We start from the raw sequence: 18,306 nt of genomic DNA on the forward strand, positions 1-18,306 counted from the left end.
CACAAAGGATTGGGGGACCCTCCGGCACCAGTCCCTGATGGTCCAGTGTGGGGGCTACATTCAGATACACAGGGACTATGATACAAAGAGATAACTACTCCACAAAACGTATTTAGACTTTTTCCACAAATGTCTAAGTGGTGACGGAGCTTCTGCGAGATCATCCCGGCATTAAGTGCCCGACGGGAAATGTGCGAGATCCCAGGTTCTTACTGAGAGAAATCCACATTTGTTCTTTTATATTGGTGGTTTTTTAATTTATTTATTGGATGTCAGTGCTGTCAGTTGTGAGATCTGTCATATTCAATTTAAGGTGATTAAATCCTATTTTTGATTTTGTACTTGTTTAATGGAAATATTTTTAAATAAGTAATAAATATATCTAAATATAAATAATAATTTTATTATAGGACTTTACCAATTTTCTATGAAGAGGCTCCTGGTCTAATCCCTGGAGCCCTCCTGTCAGTCTTATTCATGGCTGATAATTTTCTGCAAATAAAATAGCTTGGAGTGGTCACATGACATAATTGGGGGCGTGGCCAGTGTCAGAGCCGAGTTTGGTGGTGGATGCTCATGTACAAAGCGATACAGTATAACACTTTGTCTAAGACGTTTGTTCCCCAACATTAAACACAATTAAAGAACATGTAATAGTTCTGGTTGTGTTTCCTTAAAATCTGGGATTTATTTTACTGATTGTATTTTTCTACCCTCCCTCTAGAACAGGGGTAGGCAACCTGCGGCTCTCCAGGTGTTGTGAAACTACAAATCCCAGCATGCCTTGCCATCTATCTGCTGGTTATCTACTGGCAAAGCATGCTGGGACTTGTAGTTTCACAACACCTGGAGAGCCGCAGGTTGCCTACCCCTGCTCTAGAATATAAGCTCTCGCAGGAAGCGTCCTCTCTACCTATTGTCCTATGTCTGTCCACTGTCTGACTCCCTTGTACATCCTGCACTCTGTCCCCATAGCATTAGTCACACTTATCTGTGCTACTTATGTGTATCATCATCATCATTTATTTATATAGCGCCTCTAATACCGCAGCGCTGTACAGAGAACTCACATCAGTCCCTGCTCCATTGGAGCTTACAGTCTAAATTCTCTAACACAAACACACACAGACAGACAGACAGACAGTGACTAGGGTCAGTTTAATAGCATCCGATTAACCTACTAATATGTTTTTGGAGTGTGGGAGGAAACTGGAGCACCTGGAGGAAACCCACGCAAACACGGGGAGAACATACAAACTCCTCACAGATAAGGCCATGGTCGAGAATGAAACTCATGACCCCAGTGCTGTGAGGCAGAAGTGCGGACCACTGAGCCACCGTGCTGCCTCCTCCCTCCTGAATCTGATTTGAGAGATCTTCAGCCTCCTTGTCTCAAAGTCCCACCCACAGATGCAACTAGTTTTTATTAATTAGACCAAAACCTTCAGAAGCATTTTGTGTTATTAATCAGTGGTGTCTGGATCCCCCAGATAATAATATAAGATATTGGGGGACATCTATAAGCAGCAGATATTGAGCTGGAGATCGGTCACTCTGGTCCCCGCATGAAGCTGAACTGACTCTTCTGAAAGTTTCTCACTCAGACATTAAACTTGTTCTGCACCCGTCTTACATCCCATACAACGCAGGAGATATATTGTAATTATCATAAATAACAATATGGGGCATTTATTTAAACAAAAAGTAGATTTGCTCACTAACTACACTTTACAATCTAAAGGCAGATGACCTTTAACCCCCCACATCATTATGTTAATAAATAGTAATAGTGTTGCTGATAGATAACATTGATGGAGAAGTAACAACGTGTGTAAGATGATAGGAAATGTTTCTATATCCCCAATAACAGTACTCGTACTAATACATCCTCAGTCTGCACTCTGAAGCACATTTACTCCTCTTGTTTCAGCTGTGCCCTCTGCCACTTACAGTGTAAGTTCTCTAGTGAGCAGGGTCCTCCATGTCCTTTATTATCATGTCTGTGTTTATTTTATCTGCCGTGTACGTCCTGTTTTATATATGTCCTGTTTTATGTACGTCCTGTTTGATATATGTCCTGTTTTATGTACGTACTGTTTGATATATGTCCTGTTTTATGTACGTCCTGTTTTATGTACGTCCTGTTTTATATATGTCCTGTTTTATGTACGTACTGTTTTATGTACGTCCTGTTTTCCCTACTGTAGAGCGCTGTGGTGCCTTATAAATCTACGATAATAATAATTATAATATACGTAACGTTACTGAACAGATTTGGGCCAGTACATGATACCCTCGGAGGTCTCATAGTCACTCCTGTGTCTTCTCTCTACAGTACGGCGAGGAGACTTTCAATCGGGCCAAGCTGTTGAACGTGGGGTTTCTTGAGGCTTCCAAGGACGCAGAGTACGACTGTTTTATCTTCAGTGACGTGGATCTTATCCCCATGGATGACCGAAATCTCTATCACTGCTATGAGCAGCCGCGACACTTTGCCATCGCCATGGACAAATTTGGGTTCCGGTAAGAGATGGGACGTTGTGGTGACATAACCTCTGTCAGCTCACCTCTGGTGGGAGCTGCGCTGATGGCTGGAAGGGTAAAGGGATCATTGACGGTGATTCTCCCACCGGATTTATCAACCTGCCAGATTATAATCTGGTTGATTCATAGTTTTTAGGAGTGAAATGTGAGGTTTGACTTTGTGAATGATGAAGGGACTAGAAGAAACTATTTGTAAAAGTTCGTATGAGGCAGCAGATAGACGTGTAATGATACATCCGGAGTAACACTCGCTCCTTTCATTAGTTTGTACACTACACTGGAGAATATTAATGATTTATCCATCGGACTCTTTATTCTTGACACGTGTTGCTGAGTTTGTTAAACGTCCTCTGTGTATCGTAAGCACCTCTGTCTTCTTAATCACTGCCGTACACGTATGTACCTCCTTGTATCATGACCACATCCAACAGTCTTAATCACTGCCGTACACGTATGTACCTCCTTGTATCATGACTATATCCAACAGTCCTAATCACTGCCGTACACGTATGTACCTCCTTGTATCATGACTATATCCAACAGTCCTAATCACTGCCGTACACGTATGTACCTCCTTGTATCATGACTATATCCAACAGTCCTAATCACTGCCGTACACGCATGTACCTCCTTGTATCATGACTATATCCAACAGTCCTAATCACTGCCGTACACGTATGTACCTCCTTGTATCATGACTATATCCAACAGTCCTAATCACTGCCGTACACGCATGTACCTCCTTGTATCATGACTATATCCAACAGTCCTAATCACTGCCGTACACGTATGTACCTCCTTGTATCATGACTATATCCAACAGTCCTAATCACTGCCGTACACGTATGTACCTCCTTGTATCATGACTATATCCAACAGTCCTAATCACTGCCGTACACGTATGTACCCTCCTTGTATCATGACCACATCCAACAGTCCTAATCACTGCCGTACACGTATGTACCTCCTTGTATCATGACCACATCCAACAGTCCTAATCACTGCCGTACACGTATGTACCTCCTTGTATCATGACCACATCCAACAGTCCTAATCACTGCCGTACACGTATGTACCTCCTTGTATCATGACTATATCCAACAGTCCTAATCACTGCCGTACACGTATGTACCTCCTTGTATCATGACCACATCCAACAGTCCTAATCACTGCCGTACACGTATGTACCTCCTTGTATCATGACTATATCCAACAGTCCTAATCACTGCCGTACACGTATGTACCTCCTTGTATCATGACCATATCCAACAGTCCTAATCACTGCCGTACACGCATGTACCTCCTTGTATCCTGACTATATCCAACAGTCCTAATCACTGCCGTACACGTATGTACCTCCTTGTATCATGACTATATCCAACAGTCCTAATCACTGCCGTACACGTATGTACCTCCTTGTATCATGACTATATCCAACAGTCCTAATCACTGTCGTACACGTATGTACCTCCTTGTATCATGACTATATCCAACAGTCCTAATCACTGCCGTACACGTATGTACCTCCTTGTATCATGACTATATCCAACAGTCCTAATCACTGTCGTACACGTATGTACCTTCTTGTATCATGACTATATCCAACAGTCCTAATCACTGCCGTACACGTATGTACCTCCTTGTATCATGACTATATCCAACAGTCCTAATCACTGCCGTACACGTATGTACCTTCTTGTATCATGACTATATCCAACAGTCCTAATCACTGCCGTACACGTATGTACCTCCTTGTATCATGACTATATCCAACAGTCCTAATCACTGCCGTACACGTATGTACCTTCTTGTATCATGACTATATCCAACAGTCCTAATCACTGTCGTACACGTATGTACCTTATTGTATCATGACTATATCCAACAGTCCTAATCACTGCCGTACACGTATGTACCTCCTTGTATCATGACTATATCCAACAGTCCTAATCACTGCCGTACACGTATGTACCTTCTTGTATCATGACTATATCCAACAGTCCTAATCACTGCCGTACACGTATGTACCTCCTTGTATCATGACTATATCCAACAGTCCTAATCACTGCCGTACACGTATGTACCTTCTTGTATCATGACTATATCCAACAGTCCTAATCACTGTCGTACACGTATGTACCTTCTTGTATCATGACTATATCCAACAGTCCTAATCACTGCCGTACACGTATGTACCTCCTTGTATCATGACTATATCCAACAGTCCTAATCACTGCCGTACACGTATGTACCTTCTTGTATCATGACTATATCCAACAGTCCTAATCACTGCCGTACACGTATGTACCTCCTTGTATCATGACTATATCCAACAGTCCTAATCACTGCCGTACACGTATGTACCTCCTTGTATCCTGACTATATCCAACAGTCCTAATCACTGCCGTACACGTATGTACCTCCTTGTATCATGACTATATCCAACAGTCCTAATCACTGCCTTACACGTATGTACCTTCTTGTATCATGACTATATCCAACAGTCCTAATCACTGCCGTACACGTATGTACCTCCTTGTATCATGACTATATCCAACAGTCCTAATCACTGTCGTACACGTATGTACCTCCTTGTATCATGACTATATCCAACAGTCCTAATCACTGCCGTACACGTATGTACCTCCTTGTATCATGACTATATCCAACAGTCCTAATCACTGTCGTACACGTATGTACCTTCTTGTATCATGACTATATCCAACAGTCCTAATCACTGCCGTACACGTATGTACCTCCTTGTATCATGACTATATCCAACAGTCCTAATCACTGCCGTACACGTATGTACCTCCTTGTATCATGACTATATCCAACAGTCCTAATCACTGTCGTACACGTATGTACCTTCTTGTATCATGACTATATCCAACAGTCCTAATCACTGCCGTACACGTATGTACCTCCTTGTATCATGACTATATCCAACAGTCCTAATCACTGCCGTACACGTATGTACCTCCTTGTATCATGACTATATCCAACAGTCCTAATCACTGTCGTACACGTATGTACCTTCTTGTATCATGACTATATCCAACAGTCCTAATCACTGCCGTACACGTATGTACCTCCTTGTATCCTGACTATATCCAATGCTTCCGTTCTTCTTGTCCTTCACAGGCTGCCGTATGCCGGATACTTTGGAGGTGTTTCCGGACTGAGTAAGGTCCAGTTCTTGAAGATAAATGGTTTCCCCAATGAGTACTGGGGCTGGGGAGGAGAAGACGACGATATTTACAACAGGTAGATTTACCTCCACTCGCTGTCCGGTTACATTAATATACAGGATGAGTGAAAGCGTATAAGTAAATTATCAGGATTTTTATTTTTAAACAAAGTGATGAAACCCCAACAATTTATGTGAATATTGTCTGTAATTTCAGTGACTTTGGAGATTTTCACCTTGTTTTTGCTACAGGAACTTGGGAAGGATTTATTGGTATATTTATAAAACTCACAATGTGATATCGGCATTGTGGTGGCTCAGTGGTTAGCACAGTGGTTAGCACTTCTATCTCACAGCATTGTGGTCATGAGTTTGATTCACAACCATGGCCTTATCTGTGTAGAGTTTGTATGTTCTTCCCATGTTTGCGTGGGTTTCCTGCAGGTGCTCCAGTTTCCTCCCACACTCCAAAAACATACTGGTAGGTTAATTGGCTGCTATCAAATTGTCCCTAATTTCTCTGTCTGTCTGTCTCTGTCTGTCTGTCTGTCTCTGTGTGTGTGTGTGTGTGTGTGTGTGTGTGTGTGTGTGTGTTAGGGAATTTAGACTGTAAGCTCCAATGGGGCAGGGACTGATGTGAATGAGTTCTCTGTACAGCGCTGCGGAATTAGTGGCGCTATATAAATAAACGGTGATGATGATAAATTATACAGATACCACAGATCGTTTGTAGTGCATCACGGGGGATGTCTCTTACACGTGGACGTGCGTTTACAGCAGTTTCTGTGCTCTGCTCTGAAGGCAAAACTGCCAGGTGCTGAATTCCTCTGTACTGCGAGCGGAGCAGAGTAGTATGTGAGCGTTATTAGGCCTCATACTCACTGGTGTTAGTCACATGCAGTTTACTTCCGTTTTACACGGGCGTAACACTGGAAACCATTGTAATGTTTTTCAAGGTAAATCCCATTGATGTTTTGTGTGTGTTATTATGTATCTGATAATGTGTAGATACAAAGTGCATATATGCATATAGTGCATACTTATACTTATAGTGCATATATACATATAGTGCATACTTATACATATAGTACTAATATACATACAGTGCATACTTATACATATAGTGCATATATAATACATATAGTACATACTTATACATATAGTGCATATATACATATAGTGCATATATACATATAGTACATACTTATACATATAGTGCATATATACATATAGTACATACTTATACATATAGTACTAATATACATACAGTGCATACTTATACATATAGTACTAATATACATACAGTGCATACTTATACATATAGTGCATATATAATACATATAGTACATACTTATACATATAGTGCATATATAATACATATAGTACATACTTATACATATAGTGCATATATACATATAGTACATACTTATACATATAGTGCATATATACATATAGTGCATATATACATATAGTACATACTTATACATATAGTACATATATACATATAGTGCATATATACATATAGTACATACTTATACATATAGTGCATATATACATATAGTACATATATACATATAGTGCATGTTCCAATCGTTAAAGGAACATTAATTAGTGGTGCAGGTAATTGTGTCTTTGTGGTAACTAATGTTGAATGATTGAGTAGTGTATAGAAACGGATCATTGTTTGAGTAGAGACAAACAAAAGCCATAAATTATTTCCAGTATTATTATTCTACTTAGCCCCTCCCACAGCGCTAGCTTTGCACGACACTTGTCAGCCCGCATGCTGCACCAGTTGCTGTTTTCTCCTGAATCTTCCTCTCCACCATCGTGTTCCTGAAATCCCCTCAATATGTGTTCTACCCGCGGAGCCAGTGACAGATGGTGCCAGAGACCGGCTGTGCGAGCAGCTTCGGTCTCCACCCTCCATCTGACTGACAGCTCCAATCTCCACCCTCCATCTGACTGACAGCTCCAATCTCCACCCTCCATCTGACTGACAGCTCCAATCTCCACCCTCCATCTGACTGACAGCTCCAATCTCCACCCTCCATCTGACTGACAGCTCCGGTCTCCACCATCCATCTGACTGACAGCTCCAATCTCCACCCTCCATGTGACTGACAGCTCCGGTCTCCACCCTCCATCTGACTGACAGCTCCAATCTCCACCTTCCATCTGACTGACAGCTCCAATCTCCACCCTCCATCTGACGGACAACTCTGTTCTCCACCCTTCATCTGACTGACAACTGTTCTCCACCCTTCATCTGACTGACAGCTCCAATCTCCACCATCCATGTGACTGACAGCTCCAATCTCCACCCTCCATGTGACTGACAACTCTGTTCTCCACCCTTCATCTGACTGACAGCTCCAATCTCCACCCTCCATGTGACTGACAACTCTGTTCTCCACCCTTCATCTGACTGACAGCTCCGGTCTCCACCCTCCATGTGACTGACAACTCTGTTCTCCACCCTTCATCTGACTGACAGCTCCAATCTCCACCCTCCATGTGACTGACAACTCTGTTCTCCACCCTCCATGTGACTGACAGCTCCGGTCTCCTTATTCCATGTAATATTTATTCTAGCTCGGACACAAGCAGCAGATGGAGACGGTTGTGACTGTTCCTGGATAAACTGATTTCATGCAATAAAGTCCAGATGTCCCTTGTTGTATAATTAGATTGTAATTCACTCAGAAGTGACTTTTATAACTGTGCATTTCACATTCATCCTGAGTCCTGAGCTCATATAATGTCCCCGGCAGTTACAGGGTTTATAAGTTTGCAAGTGTTTAAACATTGAATTTATTAGGTGTTCATGTATCTGGATGTGTGATAAGATTTATACTTTTCAAGAAAAATATTTTTTTCAAATGTTATATTCAGATTAATATCAGTGATTGCTGTATGTTCTAAATCAGCATCAGGTTATTCTAGAACAGAATGTGTCTTCTATGCTGCTATGTGTTCTAGATCAGCGTGTGGAGAGACTGTGTGTTCTAGACTGATAGATCAAGGACTATGTGTTATAAAATTACCACTTTAACCCAGTGTTTCTCTCTTTCCTAGAATTACATTAAATGGTATGAAGGTTTCCAGGCCTGACATCCGTATTGGCCGTTACCGGATGATCAAACATGAACGAGATAAGCACAACGAACCCAATCCTCAGCGGTAATGTCTGATTATCTATCTCCATCCGTTTATCTGTCCGTGTATCTGTCTTCTCCATCTGTTTATCTATCTGTGTATCCGTCTTCTCCATCCGTTTATCAGTCCGTGTATCTGTCTTCCCTATCCGTTTATCTGTCCGTGTATCCGTCTTCCCTATCCGTTTATCTGTCCGTGTATCCGTCTTCCCCATCCGTTTATCTGTCCGTGTATCCGTCTTCTCCATCCGTTTATCAGTCCGTGTATCTGTCTTCCCTATCCGTTTATCTGTCCGTGTATCCATCTTCCCTATCCGTTTATCTGTCCGTGTATCCGTCTTCCCCATCCGTTTATCTGTCCGTGTATCCGTCTTCCCCATCCGTTTATCTGTCCGTGTATCCGTCTTCTCCATCCGTTTATCTGTCCGTGTATCTGTCTTCTCCATCCGTTTATCTGTCCGTGTATCTGTCTTCTCCATCCGTTTATCTGTCCGTGTATCTGTCTTCTCCATCCGTTTATCTGTCCGTGTATCTGTCTTCTCCATCCGTTTATCTGTCCGTGTATCTGTCTTCTCCATCCGTTATCTGTCCGTGTATCTGTCTTCTCCATCCGTTTATCTGTCTGGGTATCTGTCTTCTCCATCCGTTTATCTGTCTTTCTCCATCCGTTTATCTGTCTGGGTATCTGTCTTCTCCATCCGTTTATCAGTCTGTGTATCTGTCTTCTCCATCTTTGTGCTCCCAGGGGGTCATCTAACAACCAGAAATTATGACTACGCAGCACATTCTTTATTAACACCAGTCAGCCCCTTCCAGAATATCAAAGAAAATATCCCCCCCCCCTCAGAGTGGCTCATTATATCCATGGTCAAATTCCTGCTGTGTTTTCCCCTCCCTGGGCAAACCCCTGGGTCCTTCTTAAACATTGGTGGGTGCTGGACCAGGGGGTTGGAGTGGAGATGAGCTGGCCTTCCACAGTGACTCCCCTTGTGTGTCAATGCCACAAAGTCCAGGCCAGTCTTGTGGAAGACAACAGGTAATCCTTGGCTTTGCAACCTCCAGATCGTAGATAACACCCAGTCTCTCCTGATATTAACCACCTCTACACTTTTGGTACGTGTCAGGGCTTCTGGTTGTTCCTCACTTCCTGTCCCTTCCTTCTTACTCCCTCATGTGTCCGAAATAAGCCCTCTCCCTATCCGCTGGGCGAAATTTAAGAACTGGTCCTGGGGTGACCGTCCATGTAATCCTGCATATTGACAGGTTGGGGTGGGAGATGTTATCTTGGCTTTGTGGTCCGGTCCCATCACCCTCCTAGGGGCAGTCTGATGGATGACTCTTAGGGTAGGAGAATTCCAAGACTCTGTTGATTGGTCAGTTAGACACCTAAGAGGGTGATGTCCGAAATGGCCAGGGCCCAGAATATTAGATAAAGCCGTTCACACATCCGAGGAGAGGAGGAATTACTACTGACTCCTGTATGGGTGGACATCCATTAAGTTTCCACTGGTTGATGTAGGGTAACTTATTATAAAGACATCCGGCAGAAATACGGACTTTACAAAATCTATTTAGACAGAGTTTATATGTAAAAGTGTTGTATGCTTTTCTTCCATTATTTTCAAGTTAAAAAGTGGACAGTTTCTTCTTATTCGCTACTGACCCCCGCAAAATAGAGAGTACCCCGTTACTGGGATCAGAGAGAGGACCCCGTTACTGGGATAAGAGAGAGAACCCCGTTACTGGGATCAGAGAGCGTTTCCCGTTACTGGGATCAGAGAGAGTTTCCCGTTACTGGGATCATAGAGCGCTACTTTAGCTCTGTGGATGGACTGAGTTCTCCAACGCTGAGAGCTCAGTTTTAATTTGTAATTTTTATTTATTTCTTTGTTAAGAAGATCACACCCGTGTCCTCAGTAATATGCAGGTTAGTATCTGTCGTAGTTCTCAGTATCTCTGAGTATCCGGGACGTGTATCGCTGTGTCATTTGGTATATAGACGTCGCCACAGTTATTCAGAGAGAAGATGGATTCGGTGTTGATGACCCAGATTACCGGCAATAAAAGATATTACATTCCCCTGACATAGTAACATACAATGTACCGCAGCTCTGAAGTGTACAAATATAATATCTCCAATTATTGCAGCACTGGAGCAGAGACCATTATAATGACGCCGCCATGTATGTCATGTGACCAGCACATGTTACGCAGCAGCCCCGTCTCTGAGGCAGAGGAAATGATTTGTTTCCTGCAGCTGAACCTCGGCCACTTTGCGTTACACCGTCGCCCCCTGGAGACCCCGCAAGATGCTGCTGATTCCATACAGAGAACAGACTCGGGGTCTCTGTTATCAGCGCTGATGGCAGCAATAGTTCATATTGTCAGATAATCACCGGCCCATGCGGTGACTGCAGGCGCTGATCTACATCACATTATTACTGTGCTGACATATTCAGCAGCGTTGTACAAAGGTATAAACACAGCAACATTATGTAACACAGATAATCTGTCCACAGGGGCTTAAATCAAGGATCAGAATAGAAAGATTTAAGATTTGCTTTGTGCATTGTGGCTGCAGGGAGATATTTGCAGCATCTTTTGGAGTCAGTATATATGTATATGTGTGTGTGTATATGTGTGTGTGTATATGTGTGTATATGTGTGTGTGTGTATATATGTGTGTGTGTGTGTGTGTGTAAATGTATATATGTGTGTGTGTGTGTATATATGTATATATGTGTGTGTGTGTGTGTATATATATATATATATATATATTTATGTGTGTGTGTGTATATATATGTGTGTGTGTATATATATATGTATATGTCTGCACAGTACATTGTCCCATTCATTGATTATATCTGCTGATGTATTGATACATCATCCTTTCTATAATGAAGAATCTATCTGTTACCTGTCAGTCTCCTCCTCTTGGGCCACAGATTGACCTTAGGGTGAGGGGATTACTGTATACTGCTGTGTAAGTTAATTCATTCTGGATGAGTTTTAATGAAAATGTAAAGTAGCGATCTGCATATTAAAGACTTCTGACTGCGTCAACCAAGGTCCACTGGTAGCTTAATCCAGTGTGGAGACAAAGTTATAATTTGATACTGTATGTAGTGTGTGTGTCTATGGATGTACATAGATATAGACAGTTGTGTTTATATTTGTGTGTATATATAATATTGGATTTCCTCATACTTTGGGAAGTTCTGGATAGTTTTCATGTGATTCGGGTGGTTCACCCCCCCCCCCCCCCTTCTATGTTCCAGGTTCACAAAGATCCAGAACACAAAGGTAACCATGAAACGGGACGGAATCAACTCGTTGCACTATCGCATCGTCCACTCTGCCAAATACCCCATGTACACCAACATCACAGTGGACATCGGGAAGCCCCCACCCCGACCGGCCCGAGGATAGGCCGACTCATTGACTGGCACTCTTGCTTCCGATCTGCATCTTCAGAGGCTTCAGGGGGTTTTCTAAGCATAAAATAACTTGATGCCGACTTGTCCAACCCCCAACGGCTCCGTTTCCCGGGGATTTTATCTCTGGGCCCGGCGCGTTTCACTCACCAACAAAAAAATATCGACATTGTATCGCTGGGGTGAAACTGTCCTCAGGAGCTCGTGGCAACTTTCTGCTGTGGAAGGTGATCTACTGTGATCTACTGTGATCTGCTGGCCGCCGTGTGCCGTGACAGAGACAGACGGCAGCGCAGACATTCTCTGACTTCCCCTTTCTGAAACTATCGTACAATAACGTGAGGTTTTCCTGCTCTGTCTCTTTTTCACACATAATGAGGTTTATTCCAGGAACTTTTTTTCTTGTGGTTTTTTTAGGGCCCCTGCGGGGGGAGGAGGGGGTTTGGTGACCGCGTTGTCGCTGGTGATGTAGGATGTTCAGGCGGAACCCACCGGCATCATTGGAGAATAGAGTTCTACAGGCCGGAGCAATACAAGTATCAAATACATTCACTCTAATCTGGCACTGCTCTCTGACATAGCAAATGAAGCCCCTTGCATGTGTGGGGATAGGACGGTCAGTAACCACTTTCTATAATATATACACATCTTAGTAACTGGAGTGATTGATTTGTAACTGTTTTTGCAGGATAGACACCATTTGTTTACCACAATTATTTCAGTTATTTCCCAGATTGATCCCCCCACACTCTTGGTCTGGAGAACAATTATTCTTCAAGAAAATGACATCGTTTTCCGAGAATAGGAGGAATACGTAAATCTTACTGTTATCCCAGCCACGATCTTAGAGTTTCTCGTTACCCTCCAATGCACACAGAATATAATCCCTGTAATTACAGGGTTAAAGTCACGCAGGAGAAATTCTATTCCATAGGATTTATCCGCAGAGGGTGGAGGCTGCAGGAAGTGGGATAAGTTGGCGGCAGTGACTCCCCAAGATTATCTTATGTTCTAACAATGTCAGGGTGAAATCCGTTATATATGTATATTTACTTTTACTTCCTTCCCCTAACCTGCTATCAGTAGGGGGATATATGGCTTGGACACAAGGAACGTTGCAATACTTCTGCACTGTGACCCTCACAATTCCATGTATTGATGATCAGAGTTGTAGTCCCTCGTTGCTGCATCGCACATATCTCAGCTGGCGGAGGTTGGTTTCTGTAACTGGAGAAGTATTTTGTGGGTTTTTTTCAGCCTAGGGAAAGAAAAACATTAACCAAGATCTGCATGTGATTCCCTCGTACAGACAGAGCGCGGACCTTGCATGTAAATTATACACATATATCAGATAGATGGAAACTGGGCCTTATATCAGTATCAGCACGTGGGCAGTGTTTGAGCGGAACGTAGGTGGATGGCGTCTGAGGACTGATTGCCTTATCTCAGAAGATGTTAAGCAGAACCTGGTCCCTGGGAAGACGGATGGCCTCGGGGAGCAGAGTGCACTATGGACTATATACAGTACTTAAGTGGACTGCTGGGTTGCTCTGCAGGTGCAGAAATAAAGGGGACAACGCAAGCTGGGGGGAGAGGGGGGGGGCAATAAATTATCTTTTTAATACAGCAATTCTAGGACCACAAGATCTGACCATTTGGCCTCTAATTGGATGCATGGAATCATGTGACCACCATAGCCAATAGAAAGAGGTTTGTTTAGATTCAGAGAGCAGAAATCAATAAAAAGGGGACATGAGCACAAAAGTGTCATTAAAACGTCACACTGTCTGTTACCCGTGAACTGCTCGCTCCTGTGTGAATGGGCGGGGTGCTGTTAGGTGCCCATCGCTGTTCCCGCACATCAGGCTGGTGCACTGACTACAATATGGCCACATTTCACTTGCCCGCCGCTGTTCATCACCATCGGACACAGGCAAATGGTCATATGATCTATACATATAAACGTCTAAGTGCTGCATGTGATAGCGGAAGAATCATTCTACAGTCTATAAAGACAAACCTGTGCATTTGTAGCAGTGGCGGAGGTTATTATACCTGGAGATTATATCATCAACATACCAGCATCTTCCACCAAACCTGTTTCATATTCTATATTTTGAGATTTGTGCTCATTGAACATGTACATAATGAAAGCTCATAGTCCGTGTGCATTTTCTCATCTGACCTCGGGCAACTTATTGCCTGTACCATTCAGAAAGCACACCCTGGTTTGGGCGGAGTTATATAACGACTGGGTGGAGCGGCTGCAGAAGGGGAATTAATAATTTCTTCAGTACATGGGATTACAAAGTAGAGAAGCAGAATACGAGGGTCAGTGTGGGCGACTTACCCGTACATCTGTCACCCGCATCGTGGCTCACGTACTGAGTGTACACTTGAGTGCCATGTCCCTTTAAACACACCCTGCAGGGTCCTAGAATTGCTGCTGAGTCCTCCGACAGTTCCAGAAGTTGTATAGAGCAGCCTGGGGGGCGAGGAGCGGGGGGAACCTGTATTCTTTATATGTCTGTGTGACCGGAGGGGCCGGGCGGAGGGTCTGTCCACTTTGGATGTTTCTTGTAATTATTTTTCTATAACTGTGTGAAGGGGGTTTGAAGACAATATTACTATGTATAACATATTATTATGGCCTCAGCCTTTACAGTTTTCATAAAATAATCATTTAAAAAACGATCTGGGTCGTCATTTCTCTGGACAATCTCTCTCTATAAGTGGGGAGGGGGATGCACAGGGGATCCTGCCTTATTAATTATAATAATAATGTACATGTGCCGGTGATATTAGAGGTAACTCTGTGATACCAGTGACAATGCCACATGAGGAATCCTCTTACACAGGGTATGGAAACAAGAGGCAAGTTCCAATATTCCATTACACAGGATATAATATATATTGTGATATGTTGTAGAGAAGGGTGACCGGTACATTTCCTTGAATATTAGAACTGTTTACTCAGAAGTTGCTCAGTGTCGTTGCCATACTTCAATGAAAGTCTATCATCTCAGATCAATATATAGACAGACTTGTGAGACCCCAGAAACTCTGCGATTTATGTCAAAAAAATTATTTAAAAAAATTTAATTTTGTGATCTCACTGAACACATTACAACAGAATACTCTACAGAAGATGGTGACGCTGTTAATGTCACTTGTGTGTTCAGTAAATTCCAAATGAGTTTAAATAACCCTGATTTAAATGATGGGGCGTGTGACCTATTATAGTACATTAGTGTTCCAAGGAATGGTGACATCACTTAGCAGCTGTTATCAAGATATAATTTACAGGAATTTATGTCTGGGCCAATATCCACCTAGAGGGAATTATAAACATAATGAACCGACAAGATGGCAGACAGCAGTTTAAGGGGTTACACTATACAACAGCCTGCGCTACAGGGGGCACAGATATTTTACATAGAGCGTTGGGCCAGCACCCCAGGCCAAGCGGGCTGTATACATGGTAACGCTGAGCCTGCAGCTGCGCAGGAGGGCGGCAGCGCCATCTCCCACAGCAACTCCAGTAACTGACGTCTGGTTGATGGTGGGAAACGCTGTCTCAGGCGTCATTCCAGAATATCCCATAAACGCTGGATCAGATTTGGTGACTGAGAACTCCTGACATATGGAGAACAGCAGTGATATGTCCATCAAATCATTGGGCAACCACACGTGCTCTGTGGATGGTGCATTGTCATCCTGGATCTCGCTTTCTAAAGAGAATGACTGATGCAAACCATGTTATAATATCCAAATCTCCCTCTACGGGCACCTCAAGAGTGCAGACCCCGTCTACCACCATCTCTGGGTCCAGCAGCCACAAAGGGAATACCTGTTGTCCTTGATCGCTATATGCAGTACAGACGGTAGTCCACGAGGACAGAAAAAGGGCAACAACGCTGGGTACACACTACAGGATTTTCAGCCGTCTATTGGGTCAGTCGGGCAATAAACCTCAGTTTGGGCCAATATAGCAGGAGTGTGTACACTTAAACCATGGACGATAGTTGTTAGAAAGCGCCGATCGTCATTTCATGTGATTGTTCAGCAGAACTATAAATCGTTCCAATCGTGCTGTGTCTACGCACTCACCATCAGGATCTCCACAGAGTGTACAGAATCAGGGTCCTTTCAGCCGATGATTATGACAGATGAAGAGCACAGATCTGATGGTAAATCTTGTAAAACGTGTATAGTGTGTGCACAGGGATCAGCTGCTGATAGGGGCTTTTTTTTTTTCAGTTGTTGGTACAATCGTTATAGATAACACATTGGTCGGGAAATTCTGTAGTGTGAACCCAGCCTTACTCAAACCCAGGAGAGTGGAGTACGATCTGCATGAACACCCTGCTCTACATACTACAACTGCTCAGATGGGGGATCAATCTAACAAGCAGCAAGTGGATGTCGGCACCAACAAGCCCTAGACCAACGTCCTTTCAATTTGGTTACTTATAAGTGCAGTATAAGTTATTCAGACCCCTCCATACCTCACTCCTGGCCCCAAATACTGCACTCACTCAGAATAACTCCATTCTCCCTATGAGCCGGTTATTAGAGTGCAGTGACGATACTGCCATCTTCTGATTATATAGGAGAACGACCGCAGTCTTGTTTCATATCCTGAATTAGCAGTAACCAACTGAGACTCTGATCATTAATCTTTATAACCATCGGAGGTCACAAATCACCCACCGCATCCTCTTCAGACACAGGGTGACATAAAATATGAGCGTTGACGTGCAGGTAATTTGACTTTGCTTCAAGGTCTCTTTCAGAAGGGTCCATTAAAGCGTGTTCCCATAGAACCCCATTATTTTACCAAGTATTAACAATTGCGGATGCTGCAGGCAGTGTTGAACGTTTGTCAGAAAGTGTGTGCACAGTTCCATTAAATTACATTACGTTATTCCTTGGCCCCCCTACATCAGAGAGCGTCTAGTACACTTTGTTGACAGGCGATTTCAACGAAACGTAATTCTCAATCCAATGTCATGAAATCACTATTTCACAATTCATGTAAACCGACTTTCCCACCACTGTCTCCAAGCGACATGGAAGTCTGTCCCCGTGAGCATCTAATGGAGAACTAGCGAATTGTGGGTAACTCCATGAGGATGAATAATTCATTGTGTAGCTTCTTCTGACAACTCGCTTTGGATATAGAAAACCGTATGGTGAAAAATCAAGTAGAAACTACCAAACACAACAACAGTAACACAACCCAACACTAACAAGATAATTCTATATTCAAAGGTGAAGGGGCAAAGATATAAACATTGAACCAAGTCCATGATGCGGCCTAAACCAGACATTTCCTTTCCCCCTCCCACCATTAGTTCCTCAACCTGCCCGGGACCACCTGTCTAGGCTGTGGATGGTCTCCTTCCACCAGGTGAGAATCCCAAACCCAGCAAAGACTTGTACAACACTACAGAACCATATATGTTATGATAAAGTTCTAACCAACATTCTTGCATTTGGTTACACGATAAACCGTTTTACTGGCGGAAGACTGGGTTCAAAACCCCCAAATAGGGTGCTGAGCGTTGACTTCAATGACAAGTAATGTTATTACACCTGCAGGACTGGCCACCTCTTGGAGAACACCCTGTATTTAATACATATTATCTCCCAAAATGAGACCAGGATGCAATCGAGTAGTTTGACTTCTTCATAAACCAGAAGCTCTTCTGTCGGACATAATATGGAGAACATATACCGTTATATTGTCGTCTATATAATATTTAGGAGTAACAAAGCGTAATAATTATTGTATATAACATAACACCTTTCTAATCTGAAACAAAAGCTGCGGCAAGGTTCTGGGGGCTTCGTGCTATCTACACCGAGGCGTCCAAAGAAATATCACCAGTAACAACACCCCAATGTGGAGAACCCCATTTCTCATACAAGCAATGTGGGGGGATTAGGAAATGTTACATTAAACAACATTAGTCAT

The 18,306-nt window shown here is 43.0% G+C and overlaps 1 protein-coding gene across 2 annotated transcripts in view; it reads left to right on the forward strand.

Annotated features, from left to right (window-relative positions):
- The window catches only part of B4GALT2 (beta-1,4-galactosyltransferase 2), a 54,466-nt gene extending 39,446 nt beyond the window's left edge, over positions 1-15,020 (forward strand). For both annotated transcript variants that reach the window (XM_075181582.1, XM_075181581.1), the window contains 4 exons: positions 2,336-2,523; positions 5,689-5,811; positions 8,813-8,917; positions 12,171-15,020. In XM_075181582.1, coding sequence (XP_075037683.1) covers positions 2,336-2,523; positions 5,689-5,811; positions 8,813-8,917; positions 12,171-12,321 — 567 coding nt within the window. In that variant the 3' untranslated portion in view covers positions 12,322-15,020. The remainder of the gene's footprint in view (positions 1-2,335; positions 2,524-5,688; positions 5,812-8,812; positions 8,918-12,170) is intronic.
- Positions 15,021-18,306: the final 3,286 nt, after the last annotated feature.

This window comes from Mixophyes fleayi, chromosome 8, assembly GCF_038048845.1.
Source record: "Mixophyes fleayi isolate aMixFle1 chromosome 8, aMixFle1.hap1, whole genome shotgun sequence".
In the NCBI taxonomy this organism is placed as follows: domain Eukaryota; kingdom Metazoa; phylum Chordata; class Amphibia; order Anura; family Limnodynastidae; genus Mixophyes; species Mixophyes fleayi.